Consider the following 14,876-nt stretch of genomic DNA (forward strand, 5'->3'; position numbering starts at 1 on the left):
GCAGGAGTTCCTGGACGCGCGCTGGATCCAAACGACGGGCAGCTTCGAGGAAAGGATCACACTCGACGAGAGTTTCCGACGAGCGATCCGGTGGTGGGGCACCCGCGCGCATCTGACGGCGGGCATGGACTTCCAGACCCCAGCCCACCAGGAGACAGTGACCACGGATGCCTCCCTGGAAGGGTGGGGAGCGCACACCGAAAATCTGCACGCAAGAGGCCTTTGGCTCCCGACGGAGAAATCCCTACATATCAACGTCCTGGAGCTCCGTGCAGTGTTTTGGGCCCTCAGGTCCTTCCTTCCGTCCCTCAAGGGCAAGGTGGTGAGGATCTTCACCGACAACACCACCACCATGTTTTACATCAGGAAACAGGGCGGAACCAGGTCCCCAGCACTGTCCAAGGAGGCGCAGGACCTGTGGCATTGGGCCGTCGCCCAAAGGATATTTCTGGTGCCGTTTCATCTGGCAGGGATAAAAAACACCATCGCCGACTCACTCAGCAGGGAGCTGCGCTCGTGCCACGAGTGGGAGCTACGGCAGGATCTAGTGGATCGCCTCTTCCGACGGTGGGGCACACCCCAGATCGACCTGTTCGCGACGGCGACGAACTCCAAGTGCCGGAGGTTCGCCAGCAGGTTTCCCCAGGCGAGGAGCATGGGCGATGCTTTCTCGTTCCCCTGGGAGGGCCTGTTCCTCTACGCGTTCCCTCCTTTGCCACTGCTAATCCGGCTCGTCAACCACCTCAAGAGGTCACGGTGCAGGATGCTCCTCGTCGCACCTGCGTGGCCGAGGCAGATATCGTTCCCGGACCTTCTGGACTTGTCAGCGTCCCCGCCGATCAAGCTGCCGGTGGACGCGGATCTACTCTCCAGGGAAGGAGGTGCCATCCTCCACCACGACCCGAAATCACTGAACTTGCAGGCCTGGCTCCTGCAGCGCTAGAGTTTGGAGGATACGACATACCGGCCGACTGCAGAGAGGTTCTTGCAAAGGCCAGGGCATCCTCGACTCTTAAATGCTACGGACACAAATGGAAGAGGTCCTCTGTCTGGTGCCACGCACAGAAGATTAACCCTCTACGGATTACGGCTCCCCAAGTACTGCCGTACCTGCTGACGCTGGCCAAAGCTGGACTGGCACACGCGTCCATCAAGATTCATCTTGCTGCGATCTCCCGATACACCAGAACCACGGGGCGGACGTCCTTGTGGTCTCATCGTCTGGTGAAAGAGTTCATGAAGGGACTGTTCAGATCGTTCCCGCCGGTGAAGGCTCCAGTCCCGGCGTGGGAGCTCAACGTGGTGCTAACCAAGCTCATGGGACCTCCGTTCGAGCCTCTGCACTCGGCTCTGTTGAAATTTCTGTCGTGGAAAACAGCGTTTCTTGTGGCCATCACCTCCGCACGACGAGTGGGAGAGATCCAGGCCCTTTCCTGCAAGGCCCCGTACTTGACTTTTCACGACACGAGGGTAGTGCTCAGGACGCACCCCTCCTTCATGCCCAAGGTACCGTCGGACTTCCATCTCAACGAACCCTTGGTGTTGCCTGTGTTCTTCCCGTCGCCTTCATCGCCGGCTGAGAGGACTTTGCACTCGCTGGATGTGGCTAGAGCGCTGAAGTACTACGTGGACCGCACGAAGTGTTTGCGGAAGACGTCACAACTCTTTGTGAACTTTGGACTTGTCAATCAGGGGAAGGCTCTCTCGAAGGCTTCCATTTCCAGATGGCTCTCCGGCTGTATCATGTACTGTCACCGGTTGGCAAACCGACCGCTGCCTGGCCGTCCGAGAGCCCATTCCACCAGAGCGATCGCAGCTACCACGGCGTTCCTATCTGGTGTGCCCCTGCTGGACATATGCAGGGCTGCTACGTGGAGGTCGACGCACACCTTCACGAAATTCTACTGCGTCGACCGGGATTCCAGGGAGGAGTCCAGGGTCGGCCAAGCAGTGCTGCGCAACCTGTTCGCCTGAGGTGAGCCTGGTGAGGAGGTAAGATGCTTAATGTTGAGTTTGATGTAATGCTTAATGTTGAGCCTTTGCCACCTCCCGTGGTTGTGCATGTGTGTACTGCTATGTATTCTTTATTCATGAGCATGTGAATCCATGCCAGACCCCATGCTGGAGAAGGAACAAGTTACTTACCTGTAACTGTTGTTCTCCAGCATGGGTCTGGCATGGATTCACATGCGAACCCTCCCGCCTACCCCTCTGCGGCTCTTCACTTGGTCATACTGCCACTTCACGTGCTTCCAAATCTGAAGATGGCTGCCAGAGGCGGGGCTTAGGTAGAGGGCAGTCATTGGCTGTGGTCAGTATGACGCAGAGATCAGTGATTGGTTATTACTACGAAAGACAGATCAGAAACGAAACTGATACTGGTTTTTTCTTTACCGAGGATTCCCAGCCTGACGACGGGGAATATTCATGAGCATGTGAATCCATGCCAGACCCATGCTGGAGAACAAAAGTTACAGGTAAGTAACTTGTTCCTTCTCCATTCCTTCTTCTTCTTCACTACAAAAGTCATCCAGGAGAGACAACCCCCAGTCTGTCTTTTTCCCCCTAATCGTTACTGTTTTTAAGTCTATTAGATCCGTTCCTCCCGTTTCTTCTTTACCAATTGCTCCCCTTTGTGCTGATGTTGCTACTTCTGTGTCTCTGCGTACATATCTCCTTCCTTCACTCTCCCCTCTCCTATCTTCTCTTTCCCCTTCTCTTTTCTCCGCTATTTCTCTACCAATTTCCTCTCTTTTCTTTATTAATTCCTCCATTACTTCACTACTCATCTTTTCCACTATCCTTTCCTCTTCTGTCTTCCTTTCCCATCTCTCTCTTTCCCGCTCTAATATACTCTCTATCATCCTCCCTTCTTCGTATTTCTTTGTCGTTTCTGATAGTATTCTCCTCTTCCATATTTCCATTTCTTTTTCTTTCTCTTCTTCCTCTCTTTTCTTGTCACGCAGTGCTGCTCTGGATACCCTTTCTGCTACTGCCTTTACCCTTTCGGCTTCTCTCTTTCGCTCCTCAGTTCGTTCCCTCATTTTTTCCAACTCATTCTTACTTTCTTTCCTTTCCCGTGCTCTCTCTCTTTTCTCTCTCAAGCTGCTTTATCAGGGCATTTTGCTCATCCCTTAATTCTGCTAATCGTTCCTCCAAAATCTCTTCCTTTTGTCGTAATAGCTCTTCCTCCTTTTTTTTTCCCTTCCCCTTTCATTTCGCTCTTCCTGTCATTATCCTCGTCCATTTTCCTTACTACCTCCTTCTCTTCTCCTGTTAATGAACCTCGTAATTTTAATAATACCTGCGCAGCTACCCACTCATCATGTCCTATTGCTGCGATTTGTTCTGCGCTAGTCCTCCCCTCCCCTGCGGGCATCTTCGTATAAGTTGATCCCGTTGTACTAGTCTGTTCCCCTCCCGTGTGGCCACCTGTAGCTGTATATGGTGGCGGGCTGTATGCCGGGTTCGAGTACCCCTCAGCCGCCCTTAATTGTTCTCTTACTATTTCTCGTAGTTCCGTTAAAGGATATAACCCCCCTTCCTCTTTTTTCACTACCTTCGCTAGGGGCATATCGTCGCTTTGTTCCTTTTTTATTTCCTTTTCGTTTATGTTGTTACTCTTTTCTCCTCCCTCCTGTCCGTTCCCCGTGTTCTGTGTGCCTTCACTCTCTTTTTCCCCATTCTCTTCTTCCTCCTTAATCTTCTTCTCTTCCGTTGTTTCCCCCATAGTGAACATTCCGTTTGGTCCTGGTCGGGACCCTTGGAACATCCTCCATAAGTTAAACACCTCCACGTGGTGTGCCAACTTCTTCCCCTTGTATGTGTTATGCAGATGGGTTAATAGTGAGTGTTGGGTATATGGATCGAAACTGCCATTAGGCGGCCATGGTGTCGTCATTTTGTTGTCCGTCCCCTGTGTCCATTCTATGCTGTATTTGATCAGTTTCTCCCTATGGGGTGACAGTGTTTTACATATATGCTGTAGCGGGGTAGTGAGGGTGTTCCCCCACCCTCCCGATCCTGTCCCGTATGACATAGTAGTACTTCAATTGTTATCCTACTTCTATATGGTAGCGGTTACCTTGCTAATAGTGTACGCTATACAATTTCAGATCTTTACCTGGCCCCGTAATTTTGGGGACTTGCGATTGTCCGCTAAAACAAAATAGTAAAATATAGCATTTGCATTTGTATATTCTTTTCTTTCTTTTCTTCCTTCACCGAACACCTTTACGGCTCCCTACGGCCGAGGCGCACGTAGCCCCCTGCGGCTGCGTGCCCTGTGTGACGTTCTTATACAGCCGTCCCACTTTGTTTTACCCCTCCTCCTCTCTCTTCACTTGTCGTGGCCGGCGTTCTCCGTGCGCAGCCACGTCCCCCTTTTCACCTTTCCCCGATCTACTCGTTACCGTTTATCTCCGTCTCCACTCCCTTACCATTATTCTCTTCCCCACCACTCTTCAAAAAATGCTTGTGTTCGAGATATCCTATGAAAACCCTACTGGTGACGTCACCGACCTCTTCCAAAACTACTGGTAAGTTCTTTACATGCTTTTAAAAGTTTAAAATACGTTTGCAATCTACCCCCGGTGACCCCACAGCTGTCCTCTTTTCACGCCTGGAACAAGGTAATCAACAATATAATCAGACTGCGCACGCTGCGTCGCCTCGCGTGTGATACGCCCCTCAACAGGAGGGCTTAACCAGCCAATTATCTTCCGTATTAGGCAAGCATCTAGCTACCGCCTACAGGGAAACGTCATCTATCTATCGAGTTTTCTGCTCGATCAATAGGGATCCTCATCTACTCATTGATCAATAATCACCAAATCGTAGGAAACCGCACACACACGCCCCTACAGGTGGTCGCGACCTAGGCCAATCAGTGTCTACGAGCGGCCGCACGTGATGTTTTCGTGCTCCGCCCCCTCCTTTTTCGTAACGTAGCGGACCGCTCTCGCACTTGTCCAGCTACCATTCACTTCACCGTCAACACTAATTTATCAAACCTTCGCCGCGCACCTGTGTAACACCTCCCGCCTCCCGTATTCTATTCCTCCCCCCTCCCTCACAATTTCACATTTCTTGTTGGGCGTGGCATACTCACCAAGTTCTCTTGATGCGGGGCCGCTCGACTGCGAGCACCCCTCCAAGCGGCTCGCCACCTCCCCTCGTCTGGACCACGTCTGGACACTCGCCAACCACGGGCGGGATACTTCTCAACCGGCTCCCGAAGGCCAATATCCGGATTGCGCTGTCCGGTCTTCTCGCAGTTCCGCGATGGTCCTGTAGTCCTCAAAAAGGGGGCAGCGGCAGAGGGGGCCGCGCCGCCGGGCCTCCTCGCAACGAGAGCACTCGGAAAAATAAAATAAAAGCAGATCTTAAACAGATCTCAGCAGTGCCTCCAACTTGTCAGGGGGAAATTCTCCCGGGGTCAGCTGGGCCGTCCGCGGACCCCGGGCAGGGAGGCCCCAACTCCTCCCGCGTATCCCAAAAATGAGTATGAGACACACACAAGAAGCAAGGTGGTTCTGCTGTTTATTAAACAACGGCAGGGATGGGTCTAGGATCGTACGCGTCCGTCCTGACTCTCGAAATTCGTGGGGCTCGCAGGCCCTTTTTGCCTCAGTATGACGCGCTACTTGCGTCACCTGGGAAAGTTAGTAAAAAACCTACCGCCACTCTGGATTGGTTCCTCGAGTGGTAGGGTTAGTATAGCACACGTATAGAGGAGATTGTTAGTGGTTAAGGGTCAGTCAGGTGGTATACTTGGGTTGTCCCTTCTATTAGATACATGAAAATTGTTACATGAAGACCCCTGATGATTGGCTAATGTTAATGGCGTCGGTGATGAGTGCCCCATGTTCTGATTGGTCCACTTGCGAGCCCCCCAGCCTGGGACCATCGTTGTTCCCAGCTCGCGGTGTACCTGTCATTTGCAACAATATGTAACTATGTGTTTGTGCAGACAATGCGTGAATTTGCTCATATGCTTGAGAGCAGACTATTCCCACCGCCGTAGGTGTCCATTGGGTCATTTCATTGTTGCAGCCTGTGTCTCGAAACGTGGGACCCAGGCGACTTCTCCTTCCTGGGTCTGGCACCCTGTCAGGTTCGGCTTGGTCACGTGAGGAGAGACCGTGGTTGAGGCAGAATTCTGCACATTTAAAATTGTATTTGCCTCTGCGTGTCTGGCTTCGTTTGCAGGTGTGACCTTGGCTTCGGCTTGTGGCATGCGAGTTGCAACATTGCCCCCTTGGCTGTCAGTTCTCGCTGGGCTCATTCTGCAGGGTCAGCAATTGTACTCTTGTTCGTTCAGTGTTCGTGGAGGCTCTTGTTTGCGGCCTACTTGGGCCTGGTGAATAGGTGGGGATGTTTGATGCACGGCACTGTAAGTTACGGTATCATATTGCTTCGTATCCAGTATCATGTCTTCGTTGCATTTTTCATCACAATGCATGGGTTAGGAGAAGCGTCAGCAAGCATTTTAGATGAGTGCTTTGTGCGTCTTGCGTTTCTGCATTTTGAAAACCCTATGTGAAAAATAATAAAGATGCGCGTCAGTGGATGTGTCCGTCACCTACGTCATAGCACTGAATATGTTCTTCGTGTGGATTGGTGTGGGAGTGTCCAGTGTGCATGGTTGCACGGGTGTTCTGACCGTTGGCTAGGTCGTCATGGCATCTCTAACGATGTGTTTATTTACTGTTGAATGGTTCAGTCGAGTTCATCCATGCCGCAGGTGTCGGCTTGGGCAGGCGGGTGGGCAGGCTGGTGGGCACATCCGTATGTTCCTGTACCAGGGTATTTGGTCGTCTGGTAGATAGGCAAATTCTTCTCGTGGTGGGTCTGGGCCGCGATCCTCTAGGCCAGGGGCGTGAGGGGATTGGGGGGAGTCTTTTGTCCCATTCTCCCACTTCAGTATGTTGTCTTCTTAAGGCTTCCAGCTAGAGTGTTTGCTGTCAGGTAGCGGCTCCCTTCCCCTGGCCACATGGGAGGAGACTTTATGCCGGGTATCAGTGATGACTCTGCAGGATTCATCACAGTATATTGTCTTCTTAAGGGTTCCAGCCAGGGTGATTGCTGTCAGGTAGTGGCTCCCTTCCCTTGGCCACATGGGAGGAGACTTTAGGCCGGGGATCAGTGATGACTCTGCAGGATTCATCACAGTATATTGTCCTCTTAAGGCTTCCAGCCAGAGTGTTTGCTGTCAGGTAGCGGCTCCCTTCCCCTGGCCACATGGGAGGAGACTTTAGGCCGGGGATCAGTGATGACTCTGCAGGATTCATCACAGTATATTGTCATCTAAGGCTTCCAGCCAGAGTGTTTGCTGTCAGGTAGCGGGTCCCTTCCCCTGGCCACATGGGAGGAGACTTTAGGCCGGGGATCAGTGCTGGCTCTGCAGGATTCATCACAGTATATTGTCCTCTTAAGGCTTCCAGCCAGAGTGTTTGCTGACAGGTCGGCTGCTCAGAGTATAGCATCCACTTTCAATCAGAGGGTCAGAGGAGAGTTTGTCTTGGAAATATCAGGGTGAAATGCACCTCCAAACATGCATGTTAGGCTAGACTCATTTGAGCTCTTCATTCAAACCATCAGCCCATATGTGTATTTTCCCTCAAAAGATCAAACAAGATAGGGTTGCACCCTTGAAATCAGTGGGCGAGCTTTGTGGGCAACTGGCAATCACAAGAGATCCGATGCCATTGGGCCACACTCAAGCCTTTTGTTCCTACCCGGTCTGTTGAGTTCCATGGAGGTAGGTGCTTTTACAGTGCTTAGAGGCGAGAGGAATCTGGCATGACGCACTGAATTAATCATTATTTTACTGACACGATGGATCCAAATATCACAACATATTTTAATTGAACAGGTCAAGTAATCAAAAAGTAAACTGAACAAGTTTATCTTTTGTTTAGGCATACGATAGGCATTGCCATAAGAGTACTAACTGGCCATGAGATGGTAACAGCTGCAAGATTGTGTGAGTATCGGGGCATATGAAACTTGTGCCGAGTAAATGCATAATACATATACATTTACCAATACTTGTGTTGAACCGGGCTTCAGTGCAAGGACACACATACTGCTTATAAATCACGTGGCTCAACGCACACTTGGTTAAGAGATTTTTGTTACACATGAAGCACATTTATCTCTGCAACTAAATCATTAACTCTCTGAAGGCTGCTTTGAAATAATACTGTCGGGCACTCACAACAAAACGTGTATCTTATTGCTTGATAAAGCTAGCTTAAAGATCTCCCAGTAGGATGTGTTTTGGGCAGGTCGTGGGTGGAGATGACCATGGGCAGTCAGTGGGTGGGTAAATAGTCAGACAACACCTAGAAGCAGTGTGACCTTCCTCAAATCCATTTGCCTTAAAGCTGCACTCAAATGCAATATGGCTTAAAGGTGGCGCTTTAGCGGTATCTAATTGCCAAAACCAAATTTAGTTCACCAATAATTAACTAATTAGGTCCAATAAATATATGTGCACCTGTCTCTTAGTACGAATACAATTCCAGGATGACACAGCAGACTGAAGTGTGAATCCGCATTCTTCCACTTATGAGAAGGCAATCAACCATCACTCTGGGGATGTCACAGGAGTAACATCATGAGGAGGAATTGGTACACCGTCTCCCCTGCTTGCTGTTTTCAGTGCATGGCAATCCCATCTCTATAAACCTCTGACCTGGCAGTGTTTGGTGGGAATATTCCCGTGAACACACTTCCTGAGTTTGACGGCCATACGTTTGCAGGATTTGTTCTTCAGTCACTACTGTTTGTGGAAGGGAAAAAGCAGCAACTTCAAAGCACCTTTTATTACACTAATAATAGCATATGCAAACTTAATTGCCAACAAGATCAAATGTTCAGGTATTTAATTGTACCTGCAAAAAATATTACAATTTTGGTAATTTTGCAAAGTTTTTCAATGGACTTCAAGATGTTTGCAAATGCTAAGTCTCACAACTTTGCAGAGGCCAACTCTTTGTGCACAACATGGTCTCTTCCATGCCTAGGTTCCATCCTGGAGGTCCCACCGGAAGTCCCTTTTTGTAACTTGCCTCCCCTTCCAACCTGTGCATGGAATGTTCGGAGTGTTGAGTGAGTGTATGTTCCCTCCTGTGTGTTTTGAGAGTGTCAGTTGGAAGATGGGTTGACTGAGTGAGAAGGGGCCGGTGGATGTTGTCCCCTAGTTACTTACCTGATGTCCCAATTTATGTCATTGTAACCTGTACTTGAGACTGGAGCTTAAGTAAAGATGTTTCCTGTTTCTACACCAGTTTCAGTGTCATCTGTGGCTAAGACCTCAGTGCAATATCCCTCGCATGACTCCCCTTGGTTCACTGGCTAGAAACAGGCAAACATGCTTGCAGTGAATGGTGGGTACATTGCAAAGCGCATGGATTCAGATTGACATCCATGTTTTGCAGTATCTTGTTGACTGTATCTTCTTGTCCTCCCTCTCCAAGCACTGTATGATGAAGGGCTGAGATGAAATGCTAGCTGGACCTAGAATTGGGACCTGCTTGTTTTTATTATATCATGCCGTAAACTTTGGAGAAGGTGAAGTCGAGAAATACCTTGATGTAGTTGCTCTTGAGTGTTGGAATAATGAGCTTTGCAAAAAGGTGGATCATTTTATTCTGGGATATTTTTGTTTTCAGGCGGAACAGCCTGAGGGATGGGGCGAGTATTATGCTTACCTTTTATAGCTCCCAAATGCAAGCTTCACATCATATTTTAGTGCTGTTGTCCAAATCTCTTCATTCCCTCACCTTAACAATACGTGTGCCTTTGCTTGAACGTTCAATAACTAACTTTATTTTATTTGTTAACAGTGCCTGTCTGACAGCAAATCTAAACATCAATGCGTCACTCAGTCAGAATTATGAAGCCACCACATTATTCCCACTTACCGAGGGGAATCTCATCATTGCAGCTTTTGTGTTCGCCAAAGGGAAGCCCTTCAGAAAGCCTATATATACCAACTGTAAGTCCACGTGATTCTATGGTGTCTGCACTTCCAATGTCGTGTCTCATGGGCAGTGATTGCCAAACACAGTTTCTGGGGGCGGGAGGAGCAGCGTTCTGATGTGGGCTACTATGTGTGGCGGGCTGTGTTTCAGGGCGGCTACCATCTCTGATAGTTGGTGGCACCTAGGAAAGTTTTGGGTGGTAAGGGGTTGTATTCCACTCTACAATGGACTACCATTGGCTGATTGGCCATTTTATGTTATGTTTTTTAGTTTTACATCACACACTGCGGCCATTTCCATGGCCTCTTTCTGATTCCTGTTTGATGTCAAATATGGTCAGAGAGCCCACGCGAGGGACCGCAAGGGAACTGTTCATGCAATTATCAAACCTGGGGTCGGGCCCCTGGGTCTCCCACCATGCCTGTCTCACTAATCATCCCTCATTTGGATCCCTCAATGTGCAGATGGGGGTTTTACCCTTCAGTTAGAAACCTCTAGGCAACTGAAGGAGTGCCATGCAACGTTTAGCGTTCCACATGCTTTGGATCACACCTTCCATTAGCGCTGGCCAGCATAGTCAATGGTGAGGTGTCATGGAAGCAATAGTCCAGAGCACCTAGAGAACCACAGGTTGAAAAGGTATGCTCTAAAGCAGGTATTTGCATAACACAATTGTAAAAGGTCCATAGGGGGTGGGCATCTCACAGCCCCCTTCAGCTCCCTTGGAGGTGTGCATGCACACCCTCTGCATCCTCTGCATGCTCCCTGTGGATGTGCAGATGTGAAATAATGTCCTGTCTGAGAGAAGCATGCACACTTTGCACACTTACTATGGACGAAACGTGTGATTCAGCGCTAGATATCCTTTGGTCCTGCTGATGTCCACATCTAAGTATTGAGGCAAAGTCCTGTTTTGTGGGCAGGGTGATGTGACTGGCGAGGCTATGGGGCCTAGGAGTCACCAACCGCTCGGTGAAGCTAGACCTGGAGGAGGGAAATGGGGTAGTTCTTAGGATCCCCAGTCATAACTAGCCTTAAGAGAACCACTCATCAAATGAAACCCATTGGGCCCAGAGACAAGCAAGTTCAGTGCCCCTTCAGGTGGGATAGGAACCCCCTGTAAGAGAGGGCTCTGCAACCTGAAGAAATCTGGATGTTTTGAGCATGTCTCCCAGGATCCCTCACCATTCCCTATGCTGGCTAAGGATGATGGTAGTTGTAGTCCAAAACATCCGGAGAGCCAAAGGCTGCAGGACCCTGCTGTAGGGAGTGCCCCATCTCAAGCTACCATGTGCAGTTGGACTGTCTGCCCCACCAGCCTCAGCACTGCATGAGGATATTCTGGTTGCACCACAGCAACCCCCACCAGATTCTGCCGCCACTCATAGAAGTTCCTTCAGCACTTCATCACAGGCAAGCTCTGGCAGCCGCCTCAGATCCTGAAGATACAGATGATTCCCTGGATGGGGAACTCTTGTCCCCGGTTCGAGTCCTCACAAAGCTTCAGAGGGAATGTCAAATGAATGGGTATTGCGGTTGTGCTGGTCTCAATTCTGGCCTCATAATGTTTTTAAGAAGTAAGCCTGTTCCAAATAATTCGTGCACACCCTAAATTACCCACATTTTCACTGTATTTGGGATCCGCTGAACTTCCTGAACTGTTAAGCGATTTGGTTAAGGAAATTTGGTCAGGCGGATACGCCTGGTATTATATAGGAGAGGTGCTGTGACTCTTGAGCAGTCACTGGGCATCTTTCAGAGAAGGAGGATGGTGTGGACTGTCATTTGTTGCGGTTTGTAAACTGGAGCATTTAACTTTCTATTTAGTTAGGGTCTTTGGGGTTTTTAAACAAAACACCATTGAATGTTGTGCATTCAATATATTGAAGAGAGAGACAGGATGAAAGAGACATTTGAAAGTAAATTACAATTTGGATTATTGTAGAGAACCTGGATGGGGTGAGTTCTGGAAGTTCCCAAAACAATATAAATGTAATTTTGGTTGACGGGCCAGGTTTTTGGATTTTTTCAGAGAGTTTTTTTGTTTTCTCTGTCTTGCACCTCAACAACGTAGCTTGCATATAAGCACTGGGGTATCTTGGTGAAAACAACTCCCACACAAGTAGTTACATTTAATGTATTTGGCACAGCTTTTGGGGAACAAGAATTTGGGTTTTCTGGAAAAATTGTTGACATTGGTGATCGCATGCGATGGGCATTAGGGGCAGGTTGATTGGCTGTGCGATGCAATTCACCACCTGCTTGTGCAGTGGGACAGAGGAGGATTGTGCCCTAGGCCAGCTTGATTGAACCGGTGCACTCACATACAATATAAGCAGCTGAAATATATTAGAAAATAAAACAAATGTGGGGATGCTGGAAACATTTAGAAAGGGGGTGGGGGTAATGCAGGCACCCCATGAACATTCAATACAAATTCTATTAAGTGATACATCAAAGGTATTTGTTGATAGCCAGAACCTGCAATTGCACCATACAGTGAGGAGTTATTAAATAAAACTGGTGGAATTTCCACCAGACTGGTTACACCCTAGTAGCTAAGGCTACTACATAGTTAACATATAAAATATTGTAACAACCTTGCTTTATATTTTCTTAACTATTCAGTAGTTTTAGCTACAATTTCAGAAACATTGACAATGGGTGGGGTTCACGGGAAGTGAGCATCAGTGGCTGGTTGATTGGCTGTGTGATATTTGTGGGGTTTACAGGAAGTGAGCATCAGTGGCTGCTTGATTGGCTGTGTGATACCACACATCATCTGCTTGCTTTGACACATCTGAACAATTAATCCACACCAATTCAAAAGGGAACTGCTTTAGTATATCTTCATCTATAGGAGAGATGAACACATTTAAACATATTTTAAAAAATATTGTGTTTCAGGATAATGTTAAATGTATAATATCTTTACTTTGACCAGTGGATAGAAATTGATAAAAATATAATTGAAACAATGGTTGAGGAGTCACACTGACCAAATTACCACCAAAAACACAAGTGGAAGGACGCTGCTATTTTGCATCTGAATAAATAGCCAGGTATAATGTGGAGCCATGCCCAGTGGCCCATATCAGAGGAGCAGGATATTTCTCAGCATAGCAAACCCACTGCATTTCCCACCCACTCCACTCACGTGACCTCTGGTTACGATGATGGCAATGCTTGCAATGATGGTCATGGCCAGGACGTTGACTACACACAGTCATCTCATAAGAGAATGCTGGGAGAGATTTTTACAGCTTTTAGTACTATTCTGGGTCCAACCACAGCATTGGCCCTGAGAATGAGTTGGATGAACAAAGAGCACTGTGAGACAGGCATGGTATCAAGAGGCACACAGACTCAAAAGCAACAGTTAGAAAACCTTTATGTATAAACTTTGTTATATTGCTGTAATGCCTAACTGGCCCTAACTCTAAAGGGGGTTGTTCCCTCAACTGATGTTTCTAGGGGCTGTCGATGTCCATAAGTCCAAAACCAAAGTCTGTCTGTGTCTAAACCTATGCTTGCCCTCACTCTAGACAAAATGTGATATGGGGTCTGCCTAAAGAAAAATGGTGACTGTAAAAAAATGTAAACCAAGATTGGTTTCAGGTAGCCTTACCATCAAGTGTAGTTTTGCCAGGTTCAAAAATAGTTCAACGCCAAAAAAAGGTAGCCATTGGAACCTTCCACGTAGGGCACTTGCACCAAGTCAATAAAGTTCAAAATGTCTCTAGGGGGTCCCTTCCCCAAGCTTCAATCCTTTCAGTTCCAAACAGAAAGACACAGCTCTTGTTAGGCCTCTCAGGGTTCCCTTCCCCAAGATTAGCCCCCCCCCCAGGTCTCACACAAAAGTTCACCTTCTCAAGATGCGCCGGATTAACGCACAGTTCTTTCCACGGGGTAGTGTCAGAGACTTTCGGAAACGCTGGGCTTTGGCTCCTCCGCTGCGTGACCACGCTGACTTCTGACCCCTGCTTGTACTCTTTCTCTTCATTCTGGCACCTTTCTTTCTTTCTATGGTGCACACCTGCACCTTCCTCTCTTCACTGTGCCTATTGCACACTCTTCTTGAATTTATCGTGCCCCGGGCACTCTGTCCTTTGCTCGTGCACCCTTCCACCTTCCTTTCCTTGTATCGTGCCTCTTGCACTTTCTCTTTCCAAGCAGCGGGTCTTCCGTACCCTCCTATCCAGCTTTCGGGTCGCCTCATGCTTTCTTTGCTTTCTTTCACTCTATCTTTAACTTTTCCAATCTGCCAGGTCGCTTGTACCCTACTTTCCTGTTTCAGGTCGCTCGTGCCCTCTCTTGGCTTTCTTTCACTCTGCTTTTCAAGCTGTCACGTCACTTGCACCCCCTTTCCTACTTCGGATTGCTTGTACCCTGACTTTACTGTCTTTCGCTTGACGCCCATTGCGCACTCTGATTTTCCTGGATGTATACGATCTGCCCGCAAATATTTTGTTTGCAGGCAGACTGCCCGCATTTAAACTGATCGGGCTCCTGTTTTTACTGTTCATTGGAAATGGGGGCCTGAGCAATTTGTGTCCTCCGACACCATTGTTAAGGATGCAGGGGACACCCCCGCAACCCCAGCTCCTCATGTTCAAGTAATAAGGTCAAGAAGAAATACGGTCAAATGTAAGACCTATAATTTGGTCAAAATGACCCAACGACCAAATGTAAATGGTCAGATAGGGTAATTCCCTTTTCCTTGCATTCTCTTTCTTTCCGCTTACCACTTTACTGTCTGCTTTCTCCTTCAAGCCGCCGCTCCCGCCGCAGTCATCCTCATATTCCCATAGAGACCCACCCAGGCAGCGTGGTGCTGGCGAGCAGCTCCCTGAGATATAGGGTGTGCGGTCAGGGTCTCACCAC

At 48.5% G+C, this 14,876-nt stretch overlaps 1 protein-coding gene across 2 annotated transcripts in view; it reads left to right on the forward strand.

Annotated features, from left to right (window-relative positions):
* The window catches only part of LOC138491106 (probable cation-transporting ATPase 13A4), a 1,999,067-nt gene that overhangs the window by 1,788,313 nt on the left and 195,878 nt on the right, over window positions 1-14,876 (forward strand). For both annotated transcript variants that reach the window (XM_069617426.1, XM_069617427.1), the window contains exon 27: window positions 9,855-10,006. In XM_069617426.1, coding sequence (XP_069473527.1) covers window positions 9,855-10,006 — 152 coding nt within the window. The remainder of the gene's footprint in view (window positions 1-9,854; window positions 10,007-14,876) is intronic.

Source organism: Ambystoma mexicanum, chromosome 10, assembly GCF_040938575.1.
Source record: "Ambystoma mexicanum isolate Mex_15411 chromosome 10, UKY_AmexF1_1, whole genome shotgun sequence".
Taxonomy (NCBI): domain Eukaryota; kingdom Metazoa; phylum Chordata; class Amphibia; order Caudata; family Ambystomatidae; genus Ambystoma; species Ambystoma mexicanum.